The sequence below is a fragment of the Neomonachus schauinslandi genome, chromosome X (genome assembly GCF_002201575.2).
Source record: "Neomonachus schauinslandi chromosome X, ASM220157v2, whole genome shotgun sequence".
Lineage (NCBI taxonomy): Eukaryota > Metazoa > Chordata > Mammalia > Carnivora > Phocidae > Neomonachus > Neomonachus schauinslandi.
In genome coordinates this window covers 15,019,899-15,034,156 of record NC_058419.1, presented here as the reverse complement: position 1 = coordinate 15,034,156, position 14,258 = coordinate 15,019,899, and the positions used below count along the sequence as shown (strand labels likewise).

The 14,258-nt window shown below is 44.4% G+C and overlaps 1 protein-coding gene across 1 annotated transcript in view; it reads left to right on the top strand.

The window, feature by feature from the left end:
• Window positions 1-6,224: 6,224 nt before the first annotated feature.
• LOC110575939 (transmembrane 9 superfamily member 2-like) overlaps window positions 6,225-14,258 on the top strand; it is a 77,748-nt gene continuing 69,714 nt past the window's right edge. The window contains exon 1 of the mRNA XM_044911915.1: window positions 6,225-6,413. Within this exon, the coding sequence (XP_044767850.1) occupies window positions 6,225-6,413 (189 nt within the window). The remainder of the gene's footprint in view (window positions 6,414-14,258) is intronic.

Here is a 14,258-nt window from a genome sequence, read left to right as displayed (position 1 = left end):
TCCAGGGACTCGATCCAGGGACTCGATCCAGGGACTCCAGGATCATGACCTGAGCCGAAGGCAGTCGCTTAACCAACTGAGCCACCCAGGCGCCCCCTAGGCTGATTATTAAGAAACAGAAGAGGGGCTCTTGGGTGGCTAAGTCATTAAGCGTCTGCCATTCGGCTCAGGTCATGATCCCAGGGTCCTGGGATCGAGCCCCCGCATCGGGCTCCCTGCTCCACGGGAAGCCTGCTTCTCCCTCTCCCACTCCCCCTGCTTGGGTTCCTGCTCTCGCTATCTCTCTCTGTCAAATAAATAAATAAATAATCTTTAAAAGAAACAGAAGATTGGGGAAATTTTTCTTTTCTCCTTTTTTTCAGCTTATTTATTTAAGTAATCTTTACACCCAACATGGGGCTTGAATTCAGGACCCTGAGATCAAGAGTTGCATACTCTTCCATCTGAGCCAGCCAGGAGCCCCAGGAAGTTTTTCTTTTTCTTTTTTTTTTATCTTCCCCTTAACTGCCTAAAAGAATCTTGGGGTGCTGGCTCGAGCCAAGCTACTCATGTTGTTTGACAAGGTCCAAGTATGGGGGAGGATCCTGAAAACAGGAGACTCCACAGCTGGCTCCTGCTATTCTCTTTCATTTTGTTTATGGCAATCTTTGTAATTGTGGGAATATTTCTGGGGTCTCATGATAAAGTGACTACTCATCTTAGTTACGCCTATCTAAGCAATCATAATGAAACTAATTCCACGAAGAATTAGTTTCTATAGAACAAAATAACAAGACGGTCACGCTCTGCCTAGCACCTTTCTCTTTGCGTACTGTTTTTTAGTTTTCGCGGAAGTCAATAAAGGTCATGTTAACCATTACAAAGGAAAATGAAAGAAGGCTATGTCTGTAGTCCAAAAAATGATCTAAGATTATCTCAATAAATTGTAAAAAAACCATAATCACATGTTATGAAAGAGTGGAAAAACAAAAATATCCTAACATAAATAAAGTTCCTCCGAGGCTGTCAGGAGGAGATGCTTGCAACCTGATCCTGTGTCTGTGTCTCCTCATTCGCCGACGCCGTCCTTTCCTACGAGAGACCCACCCCGGCTGGAGCTGGACTCCGGCAGGGTGCCTAGGTGGCTCAGGCAGTGACTCTTGATTTTGGCTCAGGTCATGATCTCAGGGTCATGAGATAGAACCCTGCATGTTGGGCTCTGCACCTGGGTGTGGAGCCTGCTTAAGATTCTCTCTCCCTCTCCCTCTGCACCCCCCCCCAAAGAATCTAGATAGAGGATCTGTTCTAGAAAGGGAGCTATAGCGACAGATAACTATAGTATAACAATCTAGGTGTGGCAGACAGAGGAACTTAGCAAAATCTGTTAAAATTCTTTTTTGTGTTCCATTGTTTCTGTATGGCCTGGCAAACATTTGTTTACAAAACATTTGCTCTTTTTCAATTTCTTGTGAATTGCCTGCCTTCCATTTGAAGCCCCAGACCCCTACCCCCTTCTCCTTAGTCCAGAATGACATATATACGTCATTTTTCCTGTTTTTGAAATCTCTCATGTTTTGTGGATTCCCCATATGTACATAATTAAATTAGATTTTTCTCCTGTTAATCTGTCTTATGTCAGTGTAATTCTTAGACCAATTAAAAAAACCTTGAAGCATAGAGAAAATTTTTCTTCTCCAATATGCTCTTACCAAGTGCTTGGGTCTGTGCTAGGAATATGGACCTTGAGAGCTTGTTTGGAGGTTCTAGCAGGGGAGCGCAGCTACTCGTATACCCTTGACAGAAGAACGGTCCTCCTCTATCGGGGAAGGTCATCCTCTTCGACCGACCCAGCGCGCAGCTTCGGGAGGGACGCACATGGAGCGGTGAGGGAGGAAGGGGACACCCGCCTAGCTAGCCAGATCAGCTGAATCAACCCTGGCGATCAATGGGGTGACAGATGTCGCAGCCAGATCGCCCTCACATCCTGTGCTAGGAATATGAAGACAAAAAAAGGATCCTGTGCTTAAGGAGCTTACTTTCAGTAGAGGGTGAGAGACAAGCAAATAAAATGAATAATGTATTCTTCACTTTCCACTAAGATATTCCTAATGGCATAGAAGGGAAAACCCATGTCTCCCCGGAGTTTGGGGCATAACCTACATTAAGAGATTAATTTCTTTGAATTTCATCTCTTTAAAGTTTTTATTTAAGTCCAATTAGTTGAGTGTAATATGAGTTTCAGGTGTACAATATAGTGATTCAACACTTCCATACACTGCCAGGTGTTCAACACAAGTGCACTCCTTAATCCCCATCACCTGTTTCCCCATCCCCCCACCCACTTCCCTTATAATCATCAGTTTGTTCTCTATAGTTAAGCCTCTGTTTCTTGGTTTGCCTCTCTCTCTTGAATTTTATCTTTTAAAAGCCTTGCAAATTTTGCATTCCACACTACAATATAGCTCCACTTGTTTTTTTTTTTTTTTGTTTTTACATATCATCCAACCAAGTGGGGTTTATTCTGGAAATACATGACTGATTCAACATTTAAATATCAATGTAATGCATCATATTAATAGCCTTAATAAGAAACACTGCCAAAAAATTGGATAAAATTCAATATCTAGTCATGATAAAAACTCTCAACAAACTAGGAAGAGAAAGGAACTTCCTTAACCTGATAAAGGACAAGTATAAAAAAACCTATAGTTTGGGGCCGCCTGTATGGCTCAGTCGGTTAAGCGTCTGCCTTCGGTTCAGGTCATGATCCCAGAGTCCTGGGAATGAGCCCTTAAGCGGGCTCCTTGCAGGGAACCTGCTTCTCCCTCTCTCTCTGCCTGTCACTCCCCCTGCTTGTGTGCTCGTGCTCTCTGTCTGTCAAATAAATAAATAAAATCTTTAAGAAAAAAAAGCCTATAGCTGGTATCATACTGCATGGTTAAAAACTGAATGTTTTCCCCTTGAGAAGGAGGACAGGTAAGGATGTTTCCTCTTATTCAATATCCTATTGGAAATCCTATATAGTGCGACAAGGCAAGAACAAGAAATAAAAGGCATAAGAATTGGAAAGGAAGAAATAAAACGGTCCCTAGTTACAGGTGCCAGTCAGGCCTCCCTCTGGAAGAGGTCTTCAAATTGGCGCATGGGGGAGGGGGAGCCTTGGAGTTGGGCAAAGCCAGGCCTGCCTAGTGAATGGCTTGCACATGGGGGGGGGGGGGGGGGGGAGGGAACAGAAGACAACTCCTGGAGCACAAGGAGCACAGAGAATCCACCAGAAGGAGCCGCCTCCATTTCAGGCCCAGCAGGTAGATGGAGCTGGTGACAATCACTCAGTGGGGACACCGGGAGGGCTGTCTTATTGCTGAGAATGGGGACGTAGCCCTCGGTGCTGCTTCGCTTCTTGAGTTTAACAGACACGGCGCGGCGGGGAGCTTTAATGGAAGACCTCAAAGTCACAGTTGGAGTTGTGGATGAGGACGGGGATGGGGACAAAACGGATCAAGAACCGGCTGCTCTTTCCTGCTTCTCTCCTGCGTCTGCGGAGGGGCGGAGGCCGGCGTCCTGTAGGTGACCCGGGTGGCACACCGGTCCCGGGCAGCCCCGTCGCCCACGGTCCCCACACTCGGTGAGCCGCCTGTGCTCGCTCAGTAGGGCTCCCAGTCCCCGCTGCAGTCCCCGCCCGCAGGGCCCTAGAGCAGCCGCTAGACCCCGCGCCCAGGCCTGGGAGGCTGGCGGAGCATCCCGTTTATTTAAACATGTACACTTTTTCAGCCACAGGCTGCCTGGGGAGGGGTAGTAATGTAGTGGTAAAACGCAAGATTTGTATTCAAGCTCTGGTGACTTCTAATCCTGACCGCTCTACCGCTTCCCAGCTCCTCTTTCCTGTTCCTCTTCGCAAAAGTAGTGCCCCTTCTGATCACCTTCTCCTGTTCTCCAAATCTTTACAAGGGCGTCTCCAGTCCGCGTGGTTAAGTTCGTTCTCCCCTCTCTTACAACGCCCCGGATTCTGATCATTAGTACATTTTCTCCCTGCAACTTTTCCTGCCTCTCTAGTTCAAGAGTTAACTCGCTAAATTCTACAGGCCTCTCCTAACCGCCAGCTCTCTGCCTTTGTTCTGCCTGGAATCGCCGGCTGCCAATCAACAGAGGACGCAGACCTCTCGGAGCTAGGGAACTTGGACAGAATGGCCAGGCGCACTGGGCTCAGCGTAAACAAGTGACCTCTTGTTCTCCAAAGCTCTTGACAGACCAGGAGGAAAAAGGATCAGCTCTTCTACTATCTTTGTTGTATGATACCTACACTACTGCCTGGGTCCAAATACAAGCACTTTGCATCATAGGACAGCACAGGGAGCGGAAGGCGAGGGCGACGAGGATTCTTACAAGAGGTCGAAAAATAAGATCCTTGCCGCTAAGTGAAACTTTCAAAGACTAAGAGCAACACTTCCCTCTCCCTCCCTCTTCTGTAGCCTTTTTCCCCTCCCCCCTCCTTCCCCAGACCTGCGCTGTCCAATAGAAATGGAAGGCCTTGTGGAATCACTATGTTGTACACCTGAAATTGATGTAATATTGTGTGTCAACCACGCTTCAATGAACATATTTAGGATAAGTCCACCTGGCATTCTCTAGGATGTGATTATTGTGGTTTTCTTTTCTTTTTTTTTTTTTGTGGGTGTGTGGTTTTCTTAAGGTGATTTTTCAGATTTTTCAGATTATCATTGAATCATAGTAAACATATTCTGCTTAAGTCATGAATGTAAAATAAAAGTTGTGTCTCCCAGGTAGGAATGATGCCGGAACTTATTTCACATTGAGCGATATATGTATCATCACAGACAACATAAAAATACCGAATAGCTGAACTGGTTAATTGGTAACACTGCATGGCTTTCTTTTGCTGTAGTATTTTTGCAGAATTTATTTATATTAAAAATTGCTTTAACGAATAAAAAAAGAAATATAATGCGAGCCACGTGTCATTTTAAATGTTCTAGTAGCCACGCTTTATTTTTATTTATTTATGTTAAAGTAGGCTCCACGCCCAACATGGGTTTGAACTCATGATCCTGAGATCAAGAGGCCGGTGCTCTACGGACTGAACCAGCCAGGCGCCCCTAGCAGCCACACTTTAAAAAGAAACAGGTGAGGGGCGCCTGGGTGGCTCAGGCGTTAAGCGTCTGCCTTCGGCTCAGGTCATGATCCCAGGGTCCTGGGATCGAGCCCCACATCCGGCTCCACGCTCTGCGGGAAGCCTTCTTCTCCCTCTCCCACTTCGCCTGCTTGTGTTCCCTCTCTCGCTGTGTCTCTGTCAAATAAATAAATAAAACATTTAAAAAAAATAGGTGAAATTAATTTTTTTTAAAGATTTTATTTATTTGAGAGAGAGAATGAGAGACAGCACGAGAGGGAAGAGGGCAGAGGGAGAAGCAGACCCCCTGCTGAGCAGGGAGCCCGATGTGGGACTCAATCCCTGGACTCCAGGATCATGACCTGAGCCGAAGGCAGTCGCTTAACCAACTGAGCCACCCAGGCGCCCAGGTGAATTAATTTTAACAATGTTTTATTTAACGCAACTGACCCAAAATATTACAATTTCAATATGCAATCAATATAAAAATGCAGAGGTTTGCATTCTTTTTTTCCAAGCAGTCTCTGATACTGGGTGTGCATTTGACACTTATGGAACATTAATTTTGGACTGGCGGCATTTCAAGCGCCTAATACCCACCATCCTGGACAGCTTGGCCCCGGAATTCCCCCTCGTTCCCCTTCTTGTCCCACCACCCCGCAGGAAGAAGTGAAGATGGTGGGGGGGCGGTAACACTGCTACTTTGGGACTGAGGCAAACTCGGGGAGGACACCTCACCCTGTGAAGTTGTGATGTTGCGATGCTGAGACCTCTCAGCCAGCCTCCCCTGCCCCCCTCCCCCGCTCAGCGAGGAAGCTCCTACCGCAGGAAAGCGCCAGGCTGCGGGTGGGGGATGGGGGGAGTGGGAGAGGTGGGGGGGGAGGTGGAAGACGCCGCGCAGAGCCGCACGCATGCGTACTGCGCGCACTCATAAACGCAGCCTGGCGCCCTAGCAACGGGTTCCAAGCCACTGTCTCGTCGGAATAAGTGGCTTTCCCCGGAGTTCTAGTCCCACCAGTCGGTCTCGGCTCGTCCCCGTCCACGGTTCTTTCTTATCATTTCCGTTTCTCCCCTTCACTGGTTCGATATCGCCCGAGCCCTGAGCCGGGCTCCCGAAATGAGTGCTCGTGGTTTCCGCGTGGGAACCAACCCTTGCCGCCTCAGGCTCGCCCTCCCCGGGCTGAGGTGGCTGCTGGGTCTGGGGTTGTTCCTGGGGCTTCACGCCACCCGCAGTGCGGCCTTCTACCTCCCCGGGTTGGCTCCAGTTAACTTCTGCGAGGCGGCCCGAGAGACTGCAACCTGCAAGGTGAGGACCAGTGGGAGAGGCAGTGAGATGTGAGGGGAAGGCTTCGGGTAGGGGTATGGGGCACACCGGGGGAGACCACGGTCGCGAGCTCTTTTGCCTCCGACCCAGAATGCCAAAGCCCTCTCTGTGGGTGTGTGTCTCGGCGTCTCTATCTCTGAGCCTCGCGCTTGGAGGATCCGAACCTCTCTTTTTCTCAGATTCTCTTTCCCTCTCTTTTGGCTCCTCCCCTTACTCTCCGTTCGTCCAACTCCCGCTCAGCTCTTCTTCCGTCCTCATAGCTCCTCCTTCTCCCCCATTTCTCTTGGCTCCCTCCCTTTCATCTCAGCTTTTCCTCTTCTCCTCCCTCTCCGCTCCGCCCCTCCCTTCCCCACTTCCCTCGCAGCCCCTCCCCTCCCTCTCCGTTCCGCCCCGCCCTTCCCCACTTCCCTCTCAGCCCCTCCCCTCCCTCTCGGCCCCGCTCCGGTGTCTTGTCCCCGCCCCTTCCGTCTCTCTTCCCTTAGCCCCGCCCCTCCGTTACGCTCTCCCCTCTAGGTCCCGCCCCTTCTGCCTGACTCCACCCCTCCCTCTTTCTCTTCCCTCTGGGCTCGCCCTCTTGCTTCCTCCTTTCTGGGCGGCTTCTCCACCGCACTTCTTAGCTCCTTCTGTTCCTCCTTCCTCTGAGCTCCTCCCTTTCCTCCCTCCCTATTGGCTGCTCCTCCACCTTTCTTAGCTCCTCCTTTTCTGTCGCAGTTCCTTTCCTTCTTCCTCCTTGGCTCTCTCCTCTCCCTCTCCCTCCCTTTCCGATTGTCCTCCTTGTACTCTCTCCCTTTCAGGACTCACACACTCACTGTGGTTTTTTTTTTTTTAGTTTTTATTTAAATTCCAGTCAGTGCACATACAGTGTTAAATTAGTTTCAGGTGTACAATTTAGTGATTGAACACTTCCATACAAAGACCGGGAGCTCATCACAAGTGCGCTGCTTAATCCGCATCAGCTCTTTCATCCGTCCCCCCACCCACCTCACTGTGGTCTTAGATACACCCCTACCATGTTTCCTTTCTGTCATTCTTCACTCCTCTGGTCTCCTGCTTTTTACCTCTTTAATTCTTGTCAATGCACTTTTGTCTCCCCTGGGCCCTTTACCTGCAAACACCAAGATCTTATTTACCTCTCAGACTTGTGAGAATAAAATGAGACAATGTATGAAAAGCACTGACAACTGTACCTGGCGCTTAGTAAGCTTTCCATAAATGGTAACTATTGTCATTATTAGCTTTCTTTAGGCAGAGATTTCTTTTTTTTCTTTAAAGTTTATTTATTTAAGTCATCTCTACACCCAACTGGGGCTCGAACTCAAGACCCCAAAATCAAGAGTCGCATGCTCCTCCCACTGACGCAGCCAGTCGCCCCTGGGCAGAGATTTCTGACCCAATTCCTCTTCTGTGTGTTCCTCAACACCCAATAATTTTCTGACTCTTTTCTTTAGCAGCTTGGTTTCTGTAACTGTAAGCTGAGTCCAAAAAAGGTGTTTTTTTTTTTTTTTGTAAGTAATCAATTCAAAATATATTAAAGAATAAGACTTGGGCGCCTGGGTGGCTCAGTCGGTTAAGCGTCTGCCTTCAGCTCAGGTCATGATCCTCAGGGTCCTGGGATCCAGTCCCGCATCAGGCTCCCTGCTCAGTGGGGAGCCTGCTTCTCCCTCTCCCTCTGCTGCTCTCCCCTGCTCATGCTCGCTCTCGCTCTCTCTCTCTCTCTCTCTCTCTCTCTCTCTCTCGCAAAAATAAAAAAAAAAAGAGTAAGACTTATTTTTCGGACTCCTCATTGGATGGGGGAGCGTTCTGGCATAAGGCACCACAAAGGCACTAGGAAGTTGAGAACAGTGCTGGCTGTGGTTTAACATAGACTTAACCAACTTGAAAGTTCCAGGGTTTTTTTTTTTTTTTTAAAGATTTTATTTATTTATTCATGAGAGACAGAGGCAGAGGGAGAAGCAGGCTCCCAAGGAGCAGAGAGCCCGATGCGGGACTCGATCCCAGGACCCTGGGGTCATGACCTGAGCCGAAGGCAGACGCCCAACCATCTGAGCCACCCAGATGCAAGCCAGAAACGGTTTTTTAAAGGCCAGTTTTAGGGGCAGCAAGTTTGCTCTTAAAACCTGGAACTTGCCTTTTCCTGTGTGAAGTTTTTTTTTTTTTTTTTTTAAAGATTTTATTTATTTATTTATTTGAGAGAGAGAGAGCACGTGAGAGGGGGGAGGGTCAGAGGGAGAAGCAGACTCCCCGCCGAGCAGGGAGCCCGATGCGGGACTCGATCCTGGGACTCCAGGATCATGACCTGAGCGGAAGGCAGCCGCCTAACCGACTGAGCCACCCAGGCGCCCTCCTGTGTGAAGTTTTGATAGTAATGTTTTGAGCCAACATCTTGCCAAACACATGTAATGTAAGAAATGGCATTTACAAAATATTTTTATGTCTGCCTTTTCTCTGGTAATACCTCATCCTGGATCTCTCTTTCATCAGGCTTCCTAGCAAAGAAACATGATCTTTAACCATAACAAATGTCTGGAACTTCTTTTCCATAAGCTCTTTTCTTTTTAGGCTGTTATTGCATCCCTATATGTGTTCTACTTTTTATTCTGAGATTTCATCTTCTGTCTTTTGGTGAGTCTCTCATTTTTAGGTTTAACACTCTAAACTTACTTCATTTGGTAGCATCCAGCCCCTTGATTTTTTTTTTTTTTTTTTTAGTTTTAAAATTTTTGCTATTACAAAAGCAGTAGCATGCATCATACATGGTTAGAAAATGCAGGTAGGCAAAAAATAAGAAAAACATTTCTAATAACTAGAGAATTACCACTCTTGATATCTTAGCATATATTCTAGATTTTTTCCTACACATACTCATACCCGTATGTGTATTTTTAATAGACTTTTTAGATTTTTTTAGAGCAGTTTTAGGTTCACAGCAAAATCGAGCAGAAAATAGAGTTCCCATATACCCCTGCTCCACACATGCATAGCTTTCTTCATCGACATCCCTCACCAGAGTGTTACATTCCTTACAGTTGATGAACCTAGATTGACACATCATTCCCACCCAAAGCCCATAGTTCATATTACACTTCACCCTTGGTCATTCTGTGAGTTTGGAGGAATGTGTAATGACATGTATCCATCATTATAATATCATACAGAATAATTTCACTGCCTTATACATTCTCTATGTTCTCTGCTATTCATCCACCCCTCTCTTAATCCCTGGCAACCACTGATCTATCTACTGTCTTCATAGTTTTGTCTTTTCCAGACTGTCATATAGTTGGAATCCTACAGTATGTAGACTTTTCAGACTTGCTTCTTTCACTTAGTAATATGCATTTAGGGTTCCTCGGTGTCTTTTCATGGCTTAATAGTTCATTGCTTTTCAGTTTTGAATAATATTCCATTATCTGGATGTACCACAATTCATTTATATATTCACCTACTAAAGACATCTTGGTTGCTTCCAAGTTTTCACAATGATGAACAAAGCTGCTATAGACATTGTGCAGGTTTTCGTGTAGACTTATGTTTTCAACTCCTTTAGGAAAATACCAAGGAGTATCATTGCTAGATTGTATACTAAGAGTATGTTTAGTTTTTTAAGAAACTGCCAAGCTGTCTTCCAAAGTGGCTATATCATTTTGCATTCCCACTAGCAATGAATGAAAGTCCATATGCATTTTTTACTGACATAAAATCGTGGTATTCATGTTATTTTGTAACCTGCACTTTTCTTTCTTTTTTAATCAATATCTTGTTTCTTTCCTTTTTTTTTTTTTTTTTTTTTTTTTTTTAAAGATTTTATTTATTTATTTGACAGAGAGAGACTGAGAGAGAACACAAGCAGGGGGAGTGGGAGAGGGAGAAGCAGGCTCCCTGCAGAGCAGGGAGCCCGATGCGGGACTCGATCCCAGGACCCCGGGATCGTGACCTGAGCCGAAGGCAGTCGCTTAACCGACTGAGCCACCCAGGTGCCCCTTCTTTCCTTTTTTAAAAAAGATTTTAAAAATTTATTTGTGAGAGAGAGAGAGAGCACAAGCAGAGGGAGCAGCAGGCAGAGGGAGAAGCAGGCTCCCTGCTTAGCAAGGAGCCCCATGCAGGACTGGATTCCAGGATCCTGTGATCATGACCTGAGCCTGAGCCCAAGGCAGATGCTTAACCATCCCATAACCTGCACTTTTCTATTAACAACTCTATCTTTCCACATCAATACATTTTTATCTCATGTATTACCAAGTTCATAGTCAGATTTCCCTAGTTATCCCTGAAATAACCAAACCAGAATCCAATCTAGGACCACAAATTGCATCTCTTTATTGTAGTCTATGGTTCTTTGAATCAAGCACAGTCCCTGCCTTTTTTTTTTTTCATAACATTAACTTATAAAAGGGATCAGTCTGTTTTTCTTGTGCAAGTCCTCCTGGACTTGTCTCTTTGCTGCCTTTTGATGGCATGTAGATTGGTTTAATAGTTAAACTTGAACCCTTTGGAGAGTAATTTGAAATATATATCAAAGTCTACAAAAATGTTCATCCCCCTGGGGCGCCTGGGTGGCTCAGTCGTTAAGCGTCTGCCTTCGGCTCAGGTCATGATCCCAGGGTCCTGGGATCGAGCCCCGCATCGGGCTGCCTGCTCCGCGGGAAGCCTGCTTCTCCCTCTCCCTGCTTGTGTTCCCTCTCTCGCTGTGTCTCTCTCTGTCAAATAAATAAATAAAATCTTAAAAAAAAAATGTTCATCCCCCTGATTGTAATGATCTCACTTAGAATAATATACAAGGATATGGACAGATAAGAGGTTTTTCTCTGTGACGGTCTCATCTACCTGGGTCTTTTAGTCACATAGTACCCCTCCCTGGAGAGCACCAATATCATCAGTTTCTCATGTATCCTGCTAGGGATTTCATGAATAAATGAACAAATAAGTATTTATATCATTTTTGCCTTTTTTTTTTTTTTTTACACAAATGGGAGCATACTGTTCTCATCTTCAGGTGCCTTTATCATTTAACAATATAGCTTAGAGATCATTTTATATCATTGTATAAAGAACATCCTTGTTCTTTTTTAATGGTATAGCATTCTATTATAAGGATGTGCTATACTTAATTTACATAGTCCCTTATTTATGTATTTAGCTTGTTTCTATTCTCTTGAGCTTACCAAACATTGTTGCATATGAGAATATCTATAGAATAAATTCCTAGGACTGGAATTGCTGGGTCAAAGAATATATGCACTTAACAATTTTGATATCCTCAAATTGCTTTCCATGGAGGTTGCATTAATTTACACTCCTAAATCAGGAAACTAGTCCCTTTTCTGTGACATCCTTTTCCCAAGTTTGTCAGTTGTCTTTTGGTTTTGCTTATTGTGTTTTGTTTTTGCTTTTGTTTTTTCACCATTTAGAAAAATTGGCTTTTATTCTAATATATCAAAAATTTTTTTGGTTTCTGACTTTTTTGCCCTGTTTTGAAAGGTCTTAACCAAGCCAGCCAAGATTATAAAATAATTCTCCCATGGTTTCTTCTATTATTTTTATGGTTTAAATTTTATGGTTTAAATTTTAACAAATAAGGGCGCCTGGGTGGCTCAGTTGGTTAAGCGACTGCCTTCGGCTCAGGTCATGATCCTGGAGTCCCGGGATCGAGTCCCGCATCGGGCTCCCTGCTCGGCAGGGAGTCTGCTTCTCCCTCTGACCCTCCTCCCTCTCATGCTCTCTCTATCTCATTCTCTCTGTCTCAAATAAATAAATAAAATCTTTAAAAAAAAAATAAATTTTAACAAATAAGATTGAGATTTCCTGGTGTAATGTATGAGGTAAGTATCCAGCTTAACTTTTTTCCCCCCTAGATTGCTGACCAGTTCTCTTAACAGTATTATTGAAGAATTTATCTTTTCTCCACTTGATTTGTGAAACCATTAAGATTCTTTTAATTATAGTAAGCTCCAGATATGCATTTTAAAATATAGTTCAAATCTTATATACATTGTGTTTTGGGATTCTAGATGAGAGCTATTTTCCTTAATTATCTGCTGTCCTTTTAGAAACTTTTCTCTGGGGCACCTGGGTGGCTCAGATGGTTAAGCGTCTGCCTTCGGCTCAGGTCATGATCCCAGGGTCCTGGGATCGAGCCCCACATCGGGCTCCTGGCTCAGCGGGGAGTCTGCTTCTCCCTCTTCCTCTGCTTCTCCCACTGCTCATGCTCTCTCTCTATATATATCTCTGTGTCTCAAATGAATAAATAAAATCTTTAAAAAAAATGAAAAAAAAAAGAAACTTTTCTCTGTTCACCTTTATAAAACTCTGATATATGTTGCTACTGCTAAATTTCTGATTAGATTTCATTAAGTGCAGATACAATACTCTTACAGAGTTAGAGTAAGGTTGTTTATATTTGTTGCCAAACTTGATGATTTCCTACATCCTCTTTAAAAAAAAAAAAAAAAACTAACCATGTGGTAAAGATGATAGCAGATGTTCAATTAAAAAAACAGTTTATGGAATTTTGAACAAGAATAAAGTGTTTACCCAAGTTCTGCTGTTCTAGTGGTTTTAAAAATCCTATCTTGGGCACCTGGGTGGCTCAGTCAATTAGGCGTCTGACTCTTGATCTCAGCTCAGGTCTTGATCTCAGGGTTGTGAGTTCAAGTCCCGTGTTGTGCTCCACGCTGGGCATAGAGCCTAATTAAAAAAAATCCTATCTTGTAAATTATCAACAACACAGCTGAGATCCAGGGAAGTAAGCAGAAGTATTCTGTGAAAAGCCAGAATAGATGTCCTAATGTTCATGCACTAACTCTCATGCTCTCAGCCTTTTTGATATAGTTTTAACAAATCTGTGATTTATTCCACAAATTGAGGGCTTGCTCTCTAGCAGATTGGGGGTGGGGAAGAAGGGAGAAGAGGCATCTCAACAACTGACAATTGAAAAGAAAGACCTAGGGCACCTGGGTGGCTCAGTTGGTTAAGCGACTGCCTTCGGCTCAGGTCATGATCCTGGAGTCTCTGGATCGAGTCCCGCATTGGGCTCCCTGCTCGGCAGGGAGTCTGCTTCTCCCTCTGACCCTCCCGACCCTCCCCCTCTCATGTGCTCTCTCTCTCTCAAATAAATAAATAAATAAAATCTTTAAAAAAAAAAAAAAAAGACCTAAAATCTACACAAAGAAGTTGAAGTTCTTTGGTAGGGGTGAGAGGTGTGGGTAGTAGGGATGTGGGTAGCATCTATCGCAATGTAGTTTTGGGGCAAATAATTCTCACTTAGTTTGATACTGAGAATGTCACAGAGTCAAAGCTGGTGCAAGGATTGATGTTCAAAATGACCCTGAGCCATCAAGGAAGGTTGAATTGTGATCACCGTGTTCTGTTTAAGATAGGAAAGAGTGAAGTGTATTTTAGAATGATTCTTACAAAAACGGCTAAAATAATACAGGGAGAGCTCTTATACAGGTAGATTTAATTATCTCAAGTTCTTAACCTGAATTCCGTGGACTCCAGGGGCCCTATGAAGCCTCCTAAACCTGAACAGAGACTTTGGTGAATATGTATGCTTTTTTGAGGAGAGGGGCCATAGCCTTCATCACATTCTCAAAGGGTTCTATAATTAAAAAAGGTTAAGAATGGCTGAGATATCTGAAAAATTTATGTATTCAGAGAATCCAATGATGCCACCTAAATGAAATGTTATGAATTTATAGCTATACTGTGTTAAAAATTTATAACTGTATTGTTATACATTTATAACATTGTCCTAAGTTATAAATTTATAATTGCACAGTTATAAATTGATGGGAGCAGTAGACCCAATTACCTTTCAGTTACTTCATT